General features: G+C 40.7%; 1 protein-coding gene across 1 annotated transcript in view; it reads right to left on the bottom strand.

Annotated features, from left to right (window-relative positions):
* The window catches only part of LOC117563094 (gamma-aminobutyric acid receptor subunit beta-1-like), a gene marked incomplete at its 3' end in the record, with an annotated part of 46,813 nt that extends 29,082 nt beyond the window's left edge, over positions 1–17,731 (bottom strand). Inside the window, exons 1-3 of the mRNA XM_034241256.1 lie at positions 17,312–17,731; positions 17,144–17,235; positions 16,982–17,049 (exon numbers count right to left, since the gene is read on the bottom strand). Of these exons, the coding sequence (XP_034097147.1) occupies positions 16,982–17,049; positions 17,144–17,235; positions 17,312–17,487 (336 nt within the window). The remainder of the gene's footprint in view (positions 1–16,981; positions 17,050–17,143; positions 17,236–17,311) is intronic.
* Positions 17,732–22,719: the final 4,988 nt, after the last annotated feature.

Genomic DNA, 22,719 nt, shown 5'->3' with positions numbered 1-22,719 from the left:
CACAGTCACCATTATAAGGCTCTCTGCCAATGTCAATCTTGTGGGCACTACGGTTGAATTCAACGCATTCTTACTTGGGAGAACATTTTATTGAAATGACCAATGAACCTGATTTATCAAAAGCAGCATCTTTAAAACCTTTGCACCCAATTGAATTAAGAAGAAAATAACTCGATAATTCCTTCAAAATTAGAGAACGTCGGAATATTGAATATTAGAGCCCAACGACTCAACTGCTTATTTTATCAATTTTATGACCGTGACATTTATGTTTACGACGAGGCATAGTAAATATACCCTGTGAAATTCAATTGTATTCACAATGTCTGCTGTCACAAAAGCTATGTCAGGGCTCTAGATCTAATATCTGTTTACAGTAAGAGAAGACAAAATACCCGGTGCGCCCCCCTCCGTGTACAGCAGTAGAGCGTTGAGTAATAAAACAGACGGATTAGCCATTTAGCCCGCCACAGGACCTGTAAGCAGCTGATAATAAAGTGGAGATGACATCACGTCTCATGAGTCAGCAGTGGGAAAGTGCTGCCTCATGAAACTGGGAACACAGCATAGGAAGGAGGATACCTCGTGTTGGGAGTGGATGGGGTTTACAGTAGCGTTGGGGAAGAAGACTATTATTAGAAGCAGATGTTCCCCTCAGCTTCTGCTTTGCCATCAACGCTGTGCTTCCACGGCAGAGCGATGGCCTTACATGAGCTGAATACCGTTATGTATATGAGCTGTGCTAAACCACAGAGAGGAGAGCTCTGCTGCTGCACTGCACCCAACTGCATCCCCGGCACAGGAGAACAGAGTCAGCAATGCCCTTGGTTTGTTTTCCGTCCCCCCTCTAACAGCCTGTGTGGATGAGAGGCGATGCAGCTTTACTACTTCTCTTTATTTCTCCATCTAGTCTGTATCTTTTCTGCAGAACATGGGTACCTAAGCCATGCTAACCCCACTGCAGTATGCTCCTGCCTGACCTAATTCTTCCCTTCCCAGTCATCTCTGGGTGCAGCTAGAAATACATCATAAGAAAGGGGGTGGGTTAGTCGGTGGTGTAACAGTGCAGCATTTCTGCAGCGTACCTCATCTTGTGATCTGATCAAAACTGAGACTGCACACAGTACTGCTGGTTTGAACAATTTATTTCATATAATGGGGCAAAACATGCATGTTATTTGCCTTCAGAGAGATGTGAAATGTTACAAAGTACATTTACTCAGGTATTTTTCAAGTACAATTTTGAGGTACTTGTACTTTATCTATGTTTCTCCATGTTATGCTACTTTGTACTTTTTACTCCACTAGAATCATCTGACGACTTTAGTTACTTTACAGATTTAGATTATTAGCTAACACAAAATATAATCAACTAATAAATGAACATTCGAATAGTATTATAAGTTAAATGACCCAGCATTTTACGAAGAAATACAAATTAGCCACAACTTTACCAGCTTTGACGGACACATACATCCATTAATAATCATAATCCAGAAATGTAATGCATGTGATTCAGACAAATGGGCCATGAGTTTTTTTTCTTTTGGTCATTTAAATACAGTTTGATAATGCTTTTGTACTTTTAACTGCATATAATGCAAGACGTTTACTATTTACAGAGTCTTTTAATTAAAAAAATCCAAGTACTACTTCCCACTTCCTTTCAGTTCTACAGAGCTTTTTAGCCTCTTTTAGCTAATTGTTTAGGTGTTCTGGTCTCATTTCAGAAATGCCACCTCTTGATCAAATGGAGCTCTGTTAACCTCCTCTTTAATGGCTCTATGTCTCTTGACAGACTCACAAGTGAAATTCAGAGCGGTTAAAAGGCAAAACTAAATGGGGAAAAGACGCCTAGACTGTTAAGATGTACTATAACTTATAATATATAAAAATGTCTTGCTCTTTACTACATCTATGGTCAATAAATACAGTTGAGTAAATCAAACTATAGATGAGGTAGAATTGTAATTTACCAAAGGTTCACTGCATAATCCAATCCAAACTTACTAGAAAGAAACTCCCAGTGTCAGTACCACGTTAGGGAGGCAAGACTGGGGACACTGTTCTCAGGTCTGCCTGAGTAGAACTGAGTACAGCTGAACTCACTTATGCTGTTGTTTCACTTTCCAATAAATCCCCTTATACACTATGATCACTTGTGCAGTACGTGACTTTTGAACTGTAGTGTTGTCTCAAATCGAACACGGCTGCTCTGCCCTTACTAGAAGTGACCAGTGGCAAACCGTGTCTATCACACACCCCCCGCCGCGGCATTATAATGTCCGTCTTTTCACTGAATTGTCGTCTTGAAAAGGGTACTCACAACAATTCCGCAACAACTTCATCTTCACCTGTTGCACTTGTCATTTCAACGTTAAAAACAATAAAACGGCATGAATTGCTTCGTCGCATTCATCTAGATCAGGGATGGGCAACTTTGATGGTGGTGGGGGCCACATCATTGATGTACTGGCCACCAGGGGGCCGCAGATTCACTTGGAACACACACACACACACAAATTCCATGTGTTGTATGTAATTATTAACAAATATACTAAGTCTGACATCTTCATTGACATTTTACAATCAAAGGGAACATCCCCCAAAAAATGGGAACATCCTCTAATAAGCTCACTAAACAAATATCAGTTCACAGAAATGTTATTTCATTTTTACAAGTGGCATGTTTGTATTGAACAGGTTATTAAACAGTGGAATAAAACTATTTTTAAACTATTGGAAAGCACAGAAAATGTGTGTGTATTGAGATTAACCATTAGATGACATACACATGAAGTCATGAACACTAACCCAGACATTAGTTGTCTAACTTGAACCTAAAACACTTGTAGCCAGTCTTTGCATTCCCCTTATTCCACAATAAGGGGAATGTCAACACAGACACCTGTCAGCCTGCTCAACCTGCTGTTCCTCAGCGCCACTCCCACTCCCTCCCGCTGAAATTATGAATGAAAAGCGTAGTAATCATAGATAACACGGCAGGGCCAAATTCAGAGGATAAATACAACTTTGAAGCTTGTAAAGGAATAATTACAAGAGGCAACTTAACGTCACAGCAGACATAACAACAGCCGGTGTTTCTTGTGAGGGATTCCCCGGGAAACAAACACAATACACACAAATGCGTCACAGATTATTTCACGGTATTTGAAATCATCCACGCAGCTCGCGACGTAACTAGGAGTCTAGTGGACGGTATCAGTACTACAAGTAAAAAAAAATGTTTTAACATTTTTTTAATTAATTACGTTGTTTATAAATTAATCTGAGGGCCGCAAAAAGAGGAGGTGGGGGCCGCATGCGGCCCGCGGGCCGCCATTTGCCCATCCCTGATCTAGATCCTCTGTCTCGAGCCAGTTAACTAGCGGACTAGAATACCCTGGAACCGAGGGAAACTCTGAAAGAATAGGCCATTGGCTACAAATCAATATATGATTGGTTGATCAAACTGTCAGTCCAAACGTACGCTCTCATTCAGTGTAACGGCCAGGGCATTCGATCAAGGATGTAGAATACCTTGGTTGAAGGATATTCTACCCAGAGACCCAGAACAAGATCTGATTGGTTGCTTTCTTTTCTAACACAAAACCACTGAAATGCGTAGTGCATGGTCCGAGAAGGACAAACAACTCAACGTAACACTGTAATATTACAGATCAACAACACAGATACGATTCTCATTTATTCATTTTATTTACATTTTATTTATATAATTAAATCGATTTTTTGTTTGTTTTATCTGAGTGTTCCAGGGTATTCTCTGAATACCTTGAAGGCCCTGACGGTCCTCACTGGAAGTGACAATCACTGCTAGCTAGCTAACGATGTAACTGTTTGGGGTTCCAAATCCTTACAAACTGCTGAATTACCGCAATAACATGAACAAGGGACTGTTTTCGACAGCCGTACAGTGGTATGTTTATTAAATTACGATTGTAGCTGATCCCAACTCTGTCGCTACATAGCAAAGATGCCGATTGTTAAAGGTGGGGTAGGTAATTTTGGAGAAACCAGCTCGAGTGCGCTAGAATTTGAAATTACACAGCCGGAAAAAATCTGCCACTTCCTCACAGAGTCCCTCCTCCAACACACACGAACGCGCACATGACCAATGAGGGCACGAGATAAGTTTGTGTACAGATGGAAGGCTGACAGGCAGGTAGGCCATCCAGTTACTTTAGCCGGGCCGACTCAGATGATTGGTCGTACTTTTTACAGCGCCACGGCTTCCACTGATGACATTTTTGTATGTATTTTTTGTCAAAGCACTTAAGATATTCATTGCTATCGGGATGTTAAGAGCATTCCATGGAATATAACAAAAAGTGTATCTCGAGACAGTTTCTCAAACATACCTACCCCACCTTTAAGTGTGAGAAGTGGGAACAACTTTTGATTGTTATGAGTCAATCATCCGGGTACTGATGTTGTAAATCCTTTTGTCATCATTTGCTTTTGAACGCACTAAGGTATGCTATTACTCTCCACCACAAGCTAAAGTACAATAGATATGTATTGATAATGAAAATACAGCACTATATTAAACTTTGATATCAATTAAAAAGTTTAATCTGTTTTAGCAGAAAACTGTTTACATTACAATGTTTTAAGATTGTTTTTTTTAATTAGGATTACTGCATCCGAAGGGAGTTACAGATGTCTTAATAATCACACAAATAATGACAGCTGGCTTGATATTTCACAAGAACACACATGTGGAAACTCTGTTGTGTGTTACCAATCAGACCATTCACTCTTCCAAACCAACCAGCATGCTCCCTCCCCTTGTTTCCATGTCAACCACAGCACACACTTTCATACAGGTATAAGGGAAGTCAAGGCAGTAGTGAACACAAGGACAGGTAACGACACCCACCACCAAGAAAAAGGAGCAAAAAAAACTGTTGAAAGGTTCTTACAAACCTGGAGAAAGAATTTGTTGATATACTGCAAATATCACAAAGAAAACTCTATTTTACTGCATTATATCAGTTGGATGGCATTTAAAAACAGATACATGTGACCATTAAGGGGGAGTGAGACAAGATGTTTTATAATGAGTGTGGACTAAGCCTTACATATTAAACATGACTGTGTCTATTTGTTTTTGTGGTTTTAAAATGTAATGTGCATGTTCAAGGTATAAGCAGTTATTACAAGGCTACGTTGAATAGTCTATTCTGATTGGTCACACCATTCCTGAGGAGGATCAATAGATCAACAGTCATATCAATCCACCGAAAGAAGTCCGGCAGATTTAACTTCACTTGTGGACAACAAACATTAATGGAATCATTTTAATTTTTTTATTTCTATATTTGTTGAGAGCCCGCATCTTTGGATTCATGATGGCTGAACTGTCCCCAGTAGAGAAAAGAAAAAGAGAAGGAAAGAGTTTAAGAGTAAAAGCGCCGGACGTCAGAGAAATCAGCAGAAGAAGACAGACAGGAAGTAAACACTAACTCGTCTATTACCAACGTTCAGGGAGCTCTATGCAAGTCAATGGGACGCCCTGCCCGTTGAAAACGGACTCTCAAGGGGTACCCTGTCTGTAATAGAGTGACGGGGAGGGGCCCTGACCGCCCGTCAACATGTGACGGGTTGGGAGTGAGAACGTGTTGATTGGAAACATTTTCATGATCGCTTTTTTCGTTTTACATTTTCATTTATTGTCATTTCCATTCAGTCAGTCATTAAGTGCTATTAAAATGTTAATGTGCTACATATCCAAACAAACAAACAAACAAACAAACAAACAAACAAAGTGTGCAATCCAATGAATGTTAATCTAACTGGGTTTTGATAGATAACATATCTCTTTTTCTTCTCTCAATTATTTTATTTCTTTTGTGCACTCTAATCAATATTAATCAAACTAATGTTCGTGTATACATTTTAAGAATGGCGTTTATCTTTTTTGAGAATTAGTTCTTATCTGATTTTATTTATTGGGGTCTACAACAGATGATACAAATGTTAGTGTCAGTAAATGTGTACTAACAGAGGCGTGGGTGTGTGTGGAAATAACGGGGACAGAACTGGCTGCTGTCAGACGATCAGCTGTACAGCGTCATCACAAACGGACGTCGCTTCACGTGACGCTCCGGAGGAAAGGACGTCCCATTGCTCTTAAAACTCATTTCCCTGCTTCTCGTGGTTTCCTTGCGTCTCTCCATGCTTCCCTGGTGGGAGGGACTAGACGCAGGGAAACGACGCAAGTGAGGGAAGCAAGGAATCCATTTAACCGACCTGAGATGCAGCCTTACCCCCTAATCCCACCAGGAGCGTCTGCGCTGCGTTGCGCTGCGGCTGCGGCGTTTTTAGCGATCGCGGCCACTCTAGTCAATGGGTGCTATTCCACCAGACCCGCTGCGCCGCGGCTCGAAGCGTCCCAGAAGCTCCTCGCCGCAAGGAATTTCTAAAATATAGGATGAATCCTATTTTTGATGCGGCGCAGCGCGGCGCAGGCAGGAAGTGGAATGTTCATCCAACAACTGCGAGGCTGCACACACGACGCTCCGCTTCCGCAACGTTTTGAAACGCGCCTGGTGGGTTATGACGCAGGAGGAGGTCGCAGCGCGGCGCAGCCGCAGCGCAGACGCTTCCAGTGGGATCAGGGGGTTAGAGTAATGAGAAACCTTCCAGGAGAAGACAGACCGGAAGTAAACACTAACAGGAACAGCAGAAGAAGACAGAAAGGAAGTAAACACTAACAGGAACAAAGTAATGGCTCTGGCAGTGTTTAAAGACTGGTTAGTGGAAAATAAAATGGTAACAGACTTGGACAATTACAGAAAAAATGTGTCGATTGTATTGTCTTGCTGCACATTATCCCTTACTTATTGAATTAGAGGCCACTATTTACTGCACATACCTGTTCTAATGTGGAACATTCTATTTAGAATAATGCAAAAACACTGTACACAATAATCCCAGAACTGATGGAAAACCACTCCAAAGCATTCACAAGCTAGTAACTAGCAGTTATAAAGATTTGTTTTACTATGTAATGGTGTTAGTTGGCTGCCTGTGTATTGCACCAATAGATTCTGACAGGACTACAGGCAATGTGTGCATTTTCATTAACAGCTGATGAGTTGCATATTGCTTGTGTGCTGAAGTTATCGATTGATTTGGTCAGCAGCAAGCTTCTTTTCTCCGCCCCGGGGACGGTGTTCTCTATCAGAACAAGTGTCATTTAAGCACATTATTACAAGGCTTAGATGATGACTCCATTCTGGATGGTCAATTTGGACTTTTAGCTGTTTAGGACTATCTAATCAAGAGACTACGTGCAGTCATTTCAATCAATTAAACATTTCTTTCAGTTTATCCATCAGAAAAACACAGTGGAATACTTTTGGAATATTCTTAGATTTCTGGAGAGCGCATAACTTTGGATTCATGATGGCTTAACTGTCCCCAGAAAAGAAAAAAAAGAGAAAAAGGACAAGAGAATTGCAAAAACAGAAGGAAAGACATCAAAAGACAGAGAGCTGGATGACAGAGAAATCAGCAGAACAAGACAGACATGAAGTTAACCTTAAAGGGAACAGCAGAAGAAGACAGGAAGGAAATAAACAGTCAAGAGAACACAGTATGGACTCTGGCAGTGCTTAAAGACTGGTTCATGGAAACAGGGTTTTGGAATATTGAAGAAAATAAGATCTTTGGAAAAATTATACTTCCATGTGTTATTAAGCAGAATGATGTTATGCTTTATTGTACTACATAAAAGTCGCATGGCTGCGCATCACCACTGCTAACCCGGGACTCGTCTTGGGCGTGATGACGTTTAGTAATCTCATTTAGCCCCTTGTTAGCAACTTCAGTTTTGAATAAACATAAAAGCTTCGGAGATTTACCAGTGGGGTTTTTACTGACGTATTTAATGTGAGAACCAAACGTGAAAATATCTTAGCTTGTGTTAATCACAGACCTTATTTCAAGCGTCTAACCAAAAACACGTTGAGAAAAAGGTTTACTTTGAGACGAGGGATTATATATTAATCAGAGCACCCAGAAAAGAAAATGTGGTTTGTGAGTTAAATAACAACCAATTTTCTACTTAAACTTTATTGTTGTAAATTGTGTGGTTGGTGGTACAAGTTGTCTATTTCATTATTGTTGTGTTTTTAAGGGTTCAGGGGTGTTTTTTTGTGACACCGCCCCCAGCATGGTGTTATGGCACCCGTTTCAACCAGAAGTACGGCTTCACACTGTTCTCGGGTTTCCCATGTTCTGTGAAGGAGTGCAGCCTGGCTGTGGGGGAGGTGGTGGACCGTGGCAGCATGAAATCTGTCGCCTGGATGAACAGCGGGGTGGTTATGTCTGTTGATAGCATGGATAAATGAACCGAGCACTGAAGGCCGGAATTGTTGTTAACAAGATGTTCGTTTCCATGTCTCCGTTTACGACTCCCACTACTAAAGCAACCGTCTCAAACATCCCACTGTTCACCCGGGACGATGTTTTACAGATGGAGCTGTCAAGACATGGAGCTGTTGTATACTCTATAGCTCTTTGTCTCTCTTGTTGAATTCCAGTCTCACAGTAGACAAGTCCAATTATGTAGTGTTTGTTAATTCTAGGACACTGAAGTGCTTTGGTTGAAAAAGGAAGGGCACATTGTGAGAGCCTGCCCAGAGAAGAGCTAAACATGAGCTCAAACTAGAACCCATATACCTACAGCCAACACACACACGAAAAAACTGAACCGTTGACTTTAATTAAATGTATTATGTGAACAGATTTCACATAAATGTATTGGGTTCGTTGAAAGCAATATGATTAAGTTGAACTAATATTTTTTATTTAAACAGAATATTATTGCTTTCAACTAACCTGATACAGTTATAATGTACATAATACATTTAATTAAGGTAAATGTTGTTTTCACCTACTCATCTAAAGCCCTACACATACATACAACGCCTACTCATATACATACCCTGCACCAAACAGTCATAATGATGTTCTTAAACAACAGTGAGCATGAGTCACATGTATCTCGGAAAATCTTTAAGTGGGTTTGCTTTTTTTCTATAGAAACATCAAACTTAGACACACAGAGTACAATACACACATTACATTAAAAGTAAACTACTAACCACATCTGATGAGGGGGTGAGGTGCAGGTGGAGGATGGGCGGAGACGGGCAGGTTTAGGGAATGTGGAGGTTAGGCAGGAGGGTTGGTTTGCAGGGGAGGGACTCTGGGAGCAGGGAAGGAGTAAAGAGGCTGATACAGACCACGTGAAAGGAGCGAAAGTATCTGTGTATTCGAATAATGAGATGAAGATGGAAAATGGACATGCATTTTTATACCACTTTTCCAGCATTCAGCCACATTCATTCGTGTTTGCTCCGTAATGCTACGTTGTGTGATGTCTGTGTTTGCTTCCCCTGTCGCAAGTTCTGATCGCTCAGTGATGATAAGTAATAAGGGTATTTTACCGTGAGCTCTGTGCTAATTGCGTTTGCATTTTTTCGCTCAGGGCTAATTCAGAGCCTTTGTTATTACCCTTTAGTTTCGTTTAGCTAAACATGGTTAATATTGTTTGAAAGCTGAGTTTCTACCCGTTAAGTTGGTATGACACATTCAGTGTTTATTAAATGTTAAGAAGCCCTCAGACGCTGTTTCTTGCAAGATGTTGCGTCCTCTCCTGCTGATGTTCAGGTGTATATCAGTATGTAGTGTCTCTACTTTAAAGAGTCCTCTCCTGCTGATGTTCAGGTGTATATCAGTATGTAGTGTCTCTACTTTAAAGAGTCCTCTCCTGCTGATGTTCAGGTGTATATCAGTATGTAGTGTCTCTACTTTAAAGAGTCCTCTCCTGCTGATGTTCAGGTGTATATCAGTATGTAGTGTCTCTACTTTAAAGAGTCCTCTCCTGCTGATGTTCAGGTGTATATCAGTATGTAGTGTCTCTACTTTAAAGAGTCCTCTCCTGCTGATGTTCAGGTGTATATCAGTATGTAGTGTCTCTACTTTAAAGAGTCCTCTCCTGCTGATGTTCAGGTGTATCTCAGTATGTAGTGTCTCTACTTTAAAGAGTCCTCTCCTGCTGATGTTCAGGTGTGTATCAGTATGTAGTGTCTCTACTTTAAAGAGTCCTCTCCTGCTGATGTTCAGGTGTATATCAGTATGTAGTGTCTCTACTTTAAAGTGTCCTCTCCTGCTGATGTTCAGGTGTATATCAGTATGTAGTGTCTCTACTTTAAAGAGTCCTCTCCTGCTGATATTCAGGTGTATATCAGTATGTAGTGTCTCTACTTTAAAGAGTCCTCTCCTGCTGATGTTCAGGTGTATATCAGTATGTAGTGTCTCTACTTTAAAGAGTCCTCTCCTGCTGGTGTTCAGGTGTATATCAGTATGTAGTGTCTCTACTTTAAAGAGTCCTTTCCTGCTGATGTTCAGGTGTATATCAGTATGTAGTGTCTCTACTTTAAAGAGTCCTCTCCTGCTGATGTTCAGGTGTATATCAGTATGTAGTGTCTCTACTTTAAAGAGTCCTCTCCTGCTGATGTTCAGGTGTATATCAGTATGTAGTGTCTCTACTTTAAAGAGTCCTCTCCTGCTGATGTTCAGGTGTATATCAGTATGTAGTGTCTCTACTTTAAAGAGTCCTCTCCTGCTGATGTTCAGGTGTATATCAGTATGTAGTGTCTCTACTGGGACATGTCTCCATGCTTTAATGTTCAAAAAGCTCTTTATTGTTCTCACACTGCCTGTGCTGCAGCACCTCTTTTCACCCTCTGTCTGAAACCAGAGCCCAATCTGCTCTGATTGGTTAGCTGACTCTGTTGTGATTGGTCGACCACTTAGAGATGTGTCGGAAAGGTACCACCACTTAGCCTATCATGTATAATATGTTGGAGCGCTAGCCAATTCAAGCGTGATGTCACTATGTTCCGGAAGAAAACAAAGGAGTCCAATGGAGGCGTTTGTGGCAGGAGTGTGTGGGAGAGAAACTCCCTCTGGAGCGAACACAGGGATTTGATCCTTTGCAGAGCATTTACATGCACACACACCTATAGAACACACTGCAGGGAAGGGAGACACCAACAAGCAGAATAGGGCCTCTTTAATATATTAAATTAGGACTACCATTTTTGTAACAGTCGGATTTTAAAGAATTTGACAGCTTTATGCAGCTCGTGAACTACACATTTACAAAACATAGTCCTTGTATGTGCAAATTACTTTACGCAATCAAATCATTCTGATTGTGATAAGCCATGTGCCCTACAGAGCAGAACATCTCTTGTATTTGCAGTGAATGCTGGGATAGTCTGGGTTCGACCTCCAAAGGAAAAAGAACAATGCATCTCTGGATGAATCTCTCATGAATGCTAGAGATACATTCTGTGTTCCTTTCTGCAGAGAGTGCTAAACATAATCCGGGCAGAAACGATGCCACAGCTGATCAGTTAGCATGCTGAGAGAAGGAGCCGGACCTCAGAAGAACCTCATGTTGCATCACTGTCCCTCTAACTCACCGGCGGTCTGTTCCTGACAGCACAGCATGTCTGATGACTCAGGCCAGGACGGGCCGGACAAGGATCGGAAATCTCCCTGTAATCTGTTCACTAACTGCCAAGTAAAGTAGAACTTCACAGGCATACAGGCGCCGTCTGCTGGCTTCACGTCAATGTCAGGGACAAGGTCGCTTGATTTGTCACGTTGGGACATGAGAAATGTCCTCAGGGGGAGCGGAAGCAGGTCACTTCGTCCACCTGGCTCTATGTCCATGTCAAAACAAGTAGAAGGCTAACACGCACAGAAACAAGGCAACACGAGCAAGTTACACTGCCAGACTATGCTAAGACAGTTAGCTCTGTGAGCCAAATTGCCGTTGTTTGGACTGCTAATCCTGTTAGCATCGTTAGCTTCTAGCACCTTAGCTTTAGGCACTGTTACCAACCGGCTCAGCCATCTTCATATTGAGAGCTGCAGCAGGCAAACTTGAATTTCACATTCAACCTCTTTAATCATTTTTGCACAAACCTTTCACTCAGTCTTTTTTGTTGTTGTTCTGCTCTCTTTGTGCTCGGACAACAATGATTGACAACAGATGAACACATGCATCACACGTGCCTCATGTTATACACATTTTACTAATTCAGCCACACAGATTTGGTAGCTGTGGACATGGCTGGTAACTTTGGCTTGCATCCTGGGTCTTTAACTGTTATTTTGTTCAATCCGATTGCAGCTGACATTGGGCGAGAGGCGGGTTACCCTTGACAACTGGCCCGTCCATCACAGGGCTTATCAATGTGACAACCTTCATTATGAACCATTGTTATGGCTGGGCTGGGGGAACACATTCAGGCCTGTGGCCCATCAGAAATATATTGTGTCATATAATCTGTCTGCTTTGTATTTTCAATCCATCAATCTTTATTTATGTAACACATTTTAGACAGATGAAGTATCCCTATGTGCCACACATGATTGAGGGACAAACAGCGCTGTGTAATACGTAGACGATCAACAGCTTCTCAAGGTAAACCAAACAAGAGCATTACAATAGCAAAGCCCACAGGTTTTGAAGGATGTGTTGGTTTTTCTGTATCGGCCTGAAAGAGAAACTCTGTAGCGATAGCAATATTTCTAAATGATAACAAATATACTTTGGTTACATTCCTAACTTTTAATGCCATTCGCAATTTCTGTGGCTTATGCTACCGTGCACAGTATGTAATGCAATATGACAGTAATATGAGTCAGGGAGGTTTAGCCTATTAGTAGAAACAGATACATTAGTAGGATCTGATAGAGGTTTAATTGACAGAAGGGACCGGTGGGTAGAACAGTATGGTGGCGTGATACTGTCATTTGGAATGTTGGAGTCAATCCCAAAATATGTTAAAAGTATCAATAGAGAAGAGCAGCTCTGCCATCAATAATGGGGAGTGGGCCTGATATAAATACTGTTTTTTTTAAAGTTCAGAAGGAGCTTAATAATCGTTTTGGTGCACTCGGACTTGGGATGGGTTATGTCATCTTACTCCACATACTGTATGCTTTAATTGTTTTAATAGAGGTTGAGAGAGAGGGCAGTTCGTCCAGAAGTTAATTCAGGATGACAGGGGCTGTGTCTTCAGGAAAATAAAGATGATATTGTGCTTAAGAGGGGGATGTTCTTTGGCAAGAAGACAGCATTAGTCCTGGAGGGGTAACCATTTTTTGAGGCTCAGCTCAAGGAAGAGCTCCTGACCATCTAATCAAGGCCGGTCAGCATCCTTTTAAATGTTTCCTTCATCATTGGGGGAGTAACGAGCCGCTTTTAATGCTGGCCACTGGTGGAGTAGACCCAGTAGTCCCCAGAAGGCTCACAGTCTAGGGACTTGCCACTCTCCCCTGCTGCTATTATCCCCGATTAACCATTTTGGACATTTGGGCTTTAATACATTTTACACTGTTTTTATCTATGTGAGCATATAATCCTGTTTTAGTTTGTTTTTTGATGTCCTTCCTATGGTGAGTTATACGCCTGTTTTCTGAAGTGGACCTAAAAAACCTTAAAATCGACATACATTAGCCTAAAGTGCTAACAAACTTAAAATCCTATACTGTGGATCAGTACCTTCTGCGGTGGACCTGGGTTAAATTCGATCTGGGGACCATTTACTCATCTCTTCCCCTCTGTATCCCACTTTCACATCTTTCTATGATTAAGGCACTGGTAGCCCCCAAAACAAATCTTAAACTTAAAATCTTCAATTAAAGCAACTGCTCATCTATGTCGCCCTTGTGTCTATGTGTCAGTCATAAAGCAGAAATGACTATGACCTCACTTCCTGCCAGTGTTCAGTGTGGCCAGCTGTAGCAACACATTTACTTTTGGCATCCAATGAAATGTTGTGTTGGGCCAAGATAAGTCTGGTCCTCCCTCTCTGCAGGCCGCCGTGAGGACATCACAAAAGCTCACTCAGCCATCACAGTCACAGATAGCTAAAATTACTTTTATAAGGGCCACTGTCTAGCATCTGTTTTGGCTGGGCAGCTGCCACTGAGTCTAAGGCCAATGCCAAGGAAGATTATAGATTGTTCAGCTCATGCTATATGTGCTATATATATTATGTCATAAGTCATTGAACTAACCTCTCAATGGGAAAACAAAAAACATATTGGGAAGATTCATTGGGTTTCATCCGCTCAGAAACCAATTTTATTCTTTCTGGCAACATTGCCAAGTGGAAGTACTTAGAGGAGAAAATAACTTGAAGACCTTAAATAGAGCCCTGTGGGACGCCAAAAGTTACGTCTGTGTTCTCTGAGGAGTAAAACTGCAATTTAGGCAACTTTTTTAAATATTGTGTCTTTATAAGGACCATGCATAAAAATGCATCATACTCAGAAAGCAAAGATGATATATATGTATTTATATTTGAAAAATGGATCACAACGCAAGAGAGGAAGCCATATATGTTATAGATTTTGAGGTGTTTAGTCTCGATTTTCATAGCCTTAACCAAATCATTGTGTCATGCCGAAATCACAAGAAGGCATACACAATTAAAAATGTGTTCAAAAACTGTACAATTGTTGAATGGAGTTTTGAGAATTCCTGCCTACGGGCCTTCATCTGTCTCCAAATGAATCAAGCAGAAGGCAAATCAGCATTAACTTCATTTATCATTTGTAATGTAATAAACACAACTCCAAATGAATTCTAACGCCCCTCTCTCTCTGCTGGAAGTGTAAACACATCAATACTTTCTGTATGTCATAAGATCATTCAGGCTTTTAGTTTAACTTGGCTCCTGCTCAAGTGGCATCTTGTGCCAAGAGTTTCTATTAAAAGGAGCAGTAACACGCCCCCCCTCCCCTGTCCCAGATTTCATTGAGATGCATAATCAGATAAGGCCCCATGGTCCAATCAGTGACCAATAAACAGAGCTGGATAACAATTAAGATAGTCAAGCTTCAAAATGATTCCAATCCGATATTCTTCACCTACACTCACAATGACTAAACATTTTTTAACCCAATAGGGAACCAACACTAAGCATCTCAAAATACAGATCTCTGCTTGTGTCTGAGACAAAGAGGAAGAAGATTTATAGACTAAGATTCCTCACATAGTGATGCTACGAGTAACCTGGCTTGGTCGCACTTTTAGTTTTTGGAATTGTTTGGGCACTGCTCCGGACTAAATCTTAGCTCCAGATACTTTTAATGGGTAGAACCGTTAATCCTGATTGGTCAAACAGATGTAGATCAAATCAAGGAGGACAAACAAAAAAAACAGTGGACACTTTTGTGAAGTCTTTAAAACTATGCTACACAACAATTGTGCTTTGTCTCAATTTGGATACTTAGTTCAACTTAGTACATTGCCATGCAGTACACTGTGAACACTTTCTCTTTGTGTGCATTTCAACGGTGTAGTGTTGTCTCAAATTGAACACTGCTGCTGTGCCCTCAATGGAAGTGACGATTGACGCTGTTAGCTAGCTAGCAAGCTTAGCGTTTGCAGTAGCAAATCATTACAGACTGCTCAATGAATCCAATCAAATTAACGGTGGATTATTTTTTCAACCACAGTATTTTGGTCCATTTAATAAAAACTGAACTAAAACATCTGTATAACTTTTATTTGTATAGTGCTTTGTTTGCCAGTCCAACTTCAATCGTGGCTGCTTGCGCCACTTACGTATAGATGGCAGTCCTTAAATGTAAATGTGTCAATCGTTTCACACTCGGCTCTTTGACCATTACGAGTGCACTATTCAGGTATTTAAAGAGCATTTTTGCCATTCATTGCATTGGGATGCATGTATGCACTAAATATAGCAAGTAAAGAAAAACGTGAGCATTGGTGTGTTTTTTAGTGCCCAGATGATTGAGGAAATGAATTACATTACATTACATGTCACTTGTTAGACGCTTTTATCCAAAGCGACTTACATATTCAATACTGTGGACAATCCCCACAGGAGCAATTTGGGGTGAAGTGTCTCAGGGACACAACGACATGCTGTGGGGTTTGAACCCTGATCCGAACACCAACACACAACCCACTGCACCACACGCCTCCCCTAGCCTTTCTTTAGTTATATAAACACTTAAACAGGAAACAAAAACAACAAACAGAGATATGACGGTTTGCTTAGCAACAGCAGTTGAAATGTACATGATCAGTATGTGAATCCCTCCTGCAGACACTCTGTCTCACTGCTGCAACACACAGATGCTGTGTATTCACCTTGGCAGCGCTGCATTGCATTAAGTGGTCAAATCATATTCTGCAGGCGAATGGCTTCTTCCTCCCGTTGACTCACTGAGAGCTGTTATGTAATAACTGCAATAAGGCCCAAAAACAGCCAAAGCATGCACACAGACGTCTTATTCTGTCTGCCCCCCACACACCACCAGCACCACACTACCGCTCTGACACCGGGCTCACACCGCTGCAGATGGAATCCCTGAACAGCTCCTCTCTCCAATTCAAATAAGCTTTATTGGCATATCGAAAACACAGCATTGCCAAACCACTTTGTTCAAGGCGGTAAAACTCTTATATTAATAATATTATGCCATTTTAAATCTAGGAATCTCTCTTTTTCTCCTAATTCATATAGAAGCTTTATTGGCATTACCATATCAAAAACACAGTATTGCCAAAGCACATTTCTCTCTCTCTCTCTCTCTCTCTCTCTCTCTCTCTCTCTCTCTCTCTCTCTCTCTCTCTCTCTCTCTCTCTCTCTCTCTCTCTCCTACTACTTGATGCAGACGGATCGGCTTTGACACATTGCGGCTCTCTCCATGGTGCTGGAAAGAAAGGAGGGAGGGAGAGGAGGGGGCTCTTTTCTTTTTTAGTTTCCTCCAGGAGCGGCGCTGCACCAAGCTCAGAGCCGAGCCGGTCTACCCCCCCCCCCCCCCACCCACCCTCTCTGATAGAAACTGTGCCTCACTGCAGAGGATGTGGCAGCAGCAAACTTACCATGTTGACTTCAGACACCATGTCGATGCTGGCGATGTCTATGCTCATGCCCACATCCACAGGAGCACCTGTTGGAGAGAGCAGAGGAGTGAGCACTCTGCAGCATCTCATGTCTGCACGGGGGCGCACACACTGGGGAGGGGGGTAGGGGGGGTCTCTTACCTCCAAAATCAGGCCGCAGACGGATGTCATAGCCCTTCAGCAGCTTGTCCACGGTGGCTTTCACGTAGGACATGTTGCTGGGCTCGTTTGCACTGAGGACAGAAAGCAGATTTTAATTTTTTATCTGATGAAATAAAAAGGCATTATATTGTTGAGATCAGATCTCACCTCTGCGCCCCGATCACTACTGTTACCAGCAGCGACAAGCAGCAGCAGACCCCCCAGCCCAAGCCCCCGCGTGCCACAGCGGTCCACATCCTGCCAAACACTTTCACACAAACACAGGGACGCAACTTAGGCTGCAAGATTCCAAGAGCGACGCATGCGCGGCGGTTTATCCACATCCGAGCGTCATTGGCAAGGTGAGAAAATGTAGCCAAGATGAAAAAAAGAATTAAAAAACCAGCCTATAGGTAGTTCACTTGAGGAGTTGAGGTTGGTGCATGAGGCGGCACATGCATTCTCCCCGCGCTCAGCGTCCTGCAGCACGCACAGCTGATCTGCCGCATGCGCGTCTCCCCGCTGCCGCTCACTTCAAAGACGTTAAATAATGAGCAGCAGTGAGCGGCTGCACGGTCACCTTTAGTAAGCCGGGGGAGAAAGAGAGAGAGAGAGGGAGAGAGGGAGGGGAGGGGTGGGGGTGCTGAAGAGAGGCGTCATGTAATACAAGCACGTCTGAGGAGCTGCGCCAGGAAGCGCGTCCCGTTCAGCTGGCGTCACGGGCTACACACCAACTTAATTAATTGTTTTAAATCCCAGAAAATGCATTAAAAAGTGCAACGCACGGCTAAGTGATGGGAGAGGAGATAAGACACGCTGTATGGAGACTGGAATGGATTGTGTTCCGGCAGCAGGGCTGAAGGGAATATAGAGTCCTGACTCCTGCATATAACTAGTCATACGTTTAGCACAAATACATAGAAAGGTATCAGCATTATCACTATGGTACTCACATTTAGCTAATTTCACATTGTAAGAATTACAGTTCTAGTAGTGGAATGCAATAAGTACATTTACCTGAGTAACCTACTTTAGGAACTATTTTTTCATATTGTACTTTTTTTATTTCATTTGCTCATCCATTCGTTTTACAGTTACTAGCTACTTTTTAAGAGGGCCCTGTCATGTTCATTTCAGGTTCACATTTGTATGTTGAGCCTCTACTGTGACATGTGGTCCTGCTTTACAAAATTAAAAAAGTGGCTCAAAATTGACGAACACGTATTTTAAGCGATAAAATTTGAATAATATAATATTATTTAGCGTGATAATACTTTGAAAAGAACCACAGTGCATAATGAGTATTTTTACTTTTCATACTTATATACCTCTTCTTAAGTAACATTTTGAATAAAGGACTTTTACTTGTAATAGAGTACTTTAAGACTATAGTATTTTAAATTTGACTTGAAGGGGCCCTATTAGTCAAATGTTCAGTTTCTTGTCACCCTCTGTCTGAAACCAGAGCCCAGTCTGCTCTGATTGGTTGTGATTGGTCAACCGCTTATAGATGTCCCGCCGTTAGCCTATCAGTTTTGTGGGAGAGAAACTCCCTCCGGAGGGAACACAGGGATGTTAGCCTTTGCAGACTACACAGCAAATTCTGGCCTTTTGAATAAACTCCCTCAGAGTTAAAATCAACTACATGTGAGACCATCGAATAAACTCAACGGCAGAGTTAAAGTTACTCTTTTCTTGGAGTTAATCTTTAACCCTTTTCAGGAGTTAAACCTGAACACTTGTGGGAGTCAAAAACTACTCCCAAGTGCAGTTAAATACAACTACCACTTTAGAGTTAATTTGAATGTGAACTCTATAATAGTGTTAATAGTTAACACTTGAAAGGGTGTATATTCAACACTCATGGAGTTAAAATAAAAATCAATAAAAATGACTACAAACAACGTATTGATTCATACAAATGTGTTTCTTGTATTTGAAAACTCTTAAAATCCATTGTTGATGGACATTTTATAAAGTGCTGTTGCTTTTACAAACAGTGTAAACATGTTACAGCGAACATTCAATTTACATTCGAGTGTTGAAATCCTCAAGCTGCATAAACTCAGTGCATTAAGTGCAAACATTAGACAAACGGGTTCAGTGTACAAAACATTGCATTACAGAACATATACAGACATGTACAAAGAACAAATGGAAAGGACAAATTCCATTAAACAATCAATACTGGCAAATTACATAATACAACTCTCTGACACAACATAAAAATGTGAATCACACCCATATGACATTTGGGAATCAAAAGGTTTGAAATGTCTTAATCCTTCTTTTTCAAGGACCAGTATCTTCCTGGGGATTTTTTCACTTAATTGAAAAGCATGAAAATGGTCATGGAAACACGTTTCATACTCGACCAAAACAAAAATAACTTTTCCATCGTGAAGAATGATACAGGTTATTTTGCTGAACACCGGCATGTTTTCATCGGTGCTTGTACAAACAAAGAGGCCAACTCGATATTCAACCCCACAACACTTTACCCAGCTTGTGAGGTTGACAGTGGCTTGTGGATCAATTCTGAGATATGCAGATATATCTTCTGTATAGTCTTGTGTTTCAAGTACACACATTTTAACTGGACCAGACTGAACTGGTTTTAAAGTCAAGCATTCCCCATGATAAGCTAATGCAAACTGGTGTTTTTTCCCAAGTGATACTGTCAAATTCTTGAAGTTCTTTACACAATCTTTGAAAAATGTGTGTTTCGCTTCGAATCTCATAGTCCAAATATGAATAAGTGGTCCAATTTTCCGAATGCACCTCGGATAATGGACCATGAAATGATGTTTTGGAATCAGGTTGTTTGAAGGGTACAGTTCTTTAAAGAGTTGGTGGTGTTCAATGATAAGGTGCTTTAAATACACAGTCATCCCTTTGGTGATAGAGTAAGAGAACACAATGTTTATAATGTTCAGCAACAAGAGCAATAAGCGCCAGTGCAAGTCATCCTCTGGTACCGAGTCGCCAAATATCAGAGGTATGTTCGTGATCAAACACAGTGTTTGTGATGCATTTAACCCTATTCCATTTCCTACACCATCAAGGTTAATATTTGTTGGCTTGTTTTTATTTTCCAAATAGCCATAGTTAAAAGAATACACCCTGTTTAACAAGGTTTCTTTAGACATGACATTTTTTATTAAGTACTCAAATAGCAGTTTGACCTCATATTGACCAACCCCTTCCAAAATGTCATGCATGATGTCGCACCAAAGTTTTCTGCAATATTGAAATATTGCAAAGTATTTAGTATGCTCTTTCTCTTGATGCCAAATGAAGAGGTTAATGTTGGATCTTCTGCCAAGTTGGTATAATGTTGATCATTCAAAATTGGTGATCTTAAAGTCAAATGTGGGTCGTCTTCTGAGAAAACTGACTGCGCTGAAGATTTATCAAGTAAGCAAAATCTACAGTAATAATTTGCACTAAATGACTCCATGAATCCAAGAATGCTATGCATACCCAAGTTATCACCAGTAACTTGTGCAAGAGTGCCACGTACAAAAACTTCAGAAAATGGGACAGCAACTCCAGTAGTCTCCAATATTTTCAAGTCTTTTACTAAAGGTTTCAGTATTTCATCGATTCCGTATTTCTTAGCATCTTGTGCATGAAACAATGATACCAGATGAATGTTCATAAGGGCAGAATTCACCCTGGGATTAAGATTTCTAACGATAGGCAGCCAACTTTATGTATACCTTTTTTTTAACCAAGAGGATTTGCACACTCAAAATCATCATAGTACAATTGGATTTGGAGGGCAAACTTACTACTTGAAAACAAAGGATGACTTTTAAAGTAGCTTCCATCACAGAAATCTTCATATGTGTCACTTTGAGTAAATGTTTGCATCATTTCACATATATTTTCATTCTTGAAAATAAACTGCAGTGTTTTCAGTATGGGAATATAAATGAATTTGTCATTTATTGGAACTTGCTCATAAGTTCCACTTTTGCTGTTTCGTCTGGCATCATACCTTACACCTAGGCGTAGTTCAACTGGCTGTACTATATCCCATTTTCCCCCAAAATATTTCTTCCATTTGCTATCAGAATTCAACTGGCTGAAAGGGTTGTCCATACTATTAAATAGCTCTTCAATAGCTGATCTGGAGGGATTGTCGGCTGGGAGTAAGTTCAATACTTGGTCCTGAATACTAGACTGCAAATCTCCCACAAATTCCTGTAAATTCTAGATAGAGAGAACAACAGTATTTGGAACACCGCTTCCCAAAAGTTTGGCTATAATGGAGGCACCCATATCTTTGCTGTGAGTTGATAGTGAAGGGACTGCTTCAATATTTTGGCATTGAGAAGAAGTAGAGGGTGTTTCATCATTCATGCACTGAGAATTATCATGCTGTTGGCTGTTGTGGTTGGAAGGGGTCTCTTGAGGCCCACATGTCTCATCAGTATGAGCATGTATCTTAATAAGATGTCTTCTAAATCCAGAATAACTTGAGAATTGCAAACAACATCCTGTTTGTAAATATATTTACATGCACACAAAACTATATACTGTAATACAGTACAGGAAAGGCAGAACCCCCAAAAGCACAATAGAGTATTTAAATACTGTATCGAAACATGTTGTGCTGATATGTGATACATTACCGTACTTCGACAACAACAACTGAATCATATAGTATTATATACTAATTAAAACTCACTTCTTCTCTCTGGCCTTCTAGTCTGAGACTCCTGACATTTCCCTGTGTGTGATTTTTTTATTTGTGCTGTTGTATTTGTTGTAAAGTGTTTTTATTGTAAACTGTTTTTATTGTATGTACAGCACTTTGGCTCGACCAAAAATCGTTTTAAAAATGTGTTATATAAATAAAACTTGATTTGATATAACATGATAATACTGCCACTGCGCTTAATGAGCACTTTTTGATACTTAAATACATGTTGCTGATAGTTCTTCTGTAGTTCTACTAAAAGCTCACCTAGTATGCTATATTTTACAATATATTATAAGGCCATATCTATACAAAACATGTCTCTGAAGTGTTTTGCCCCATATCATGTTCCAAACCACATCAAGCATTATCTCTGAAACAGTATGGAGCTCAAATGCTTTTTTTCTCTCACCTTTTTATTTCCTGCTTCTTTACACATACTCTCTCCAGTACAGGTTAGCTCTGAGTGTTAGCGATAATTGCTAATGTAAACACAGACCATATGAATGAATGAAAACTTTATTACAGACTCAGGGTCCAGATAAAAGACAAGACATTACATATAATAAATTACATACACAGCATAAAAATAATTCATAGTTTAAGAATAATTTAAATCAGTGTCCTACAAAGAGACAACTATACCAATGTCTCCACAGCTGTGATTGGTAGCGTGTACTAAACCTTATGTTCGATAAGGCCAAGAGGATTTCATTATCACAGTCATTAAGCCGGCAAATACATTTATACATAAGATTTCTTAAAACAGCTTGTAGAGTATTGACTCCTGCAGCCACAAACATTTCATTTGCACTAGACCATCGAGGTCTCTTCAGCAATATTCTCATGGCATCATTATAAGCTATAC

This window comes from Gymnodraco acuticeps, unplaced genomic scaffold, assembly GCF_902827175.1.
Source record: "Gymnodraco acuticeps unplaced genomic scaffold, fGymAcu1.1, whole genome shotgun sequence".
Lineage (NCBI taxonomy): Eukaryota > Metazoa > Chordata > Actinopteri > Perciformes > Bathydraconidae > Gymnodraco > Gymnodraco acuticeps.
The sequence above is the reverse complement of the archived record's forward strand: the minus strand, read 5'-3'. Positions and strand labels throughout refer to the sequence as shown.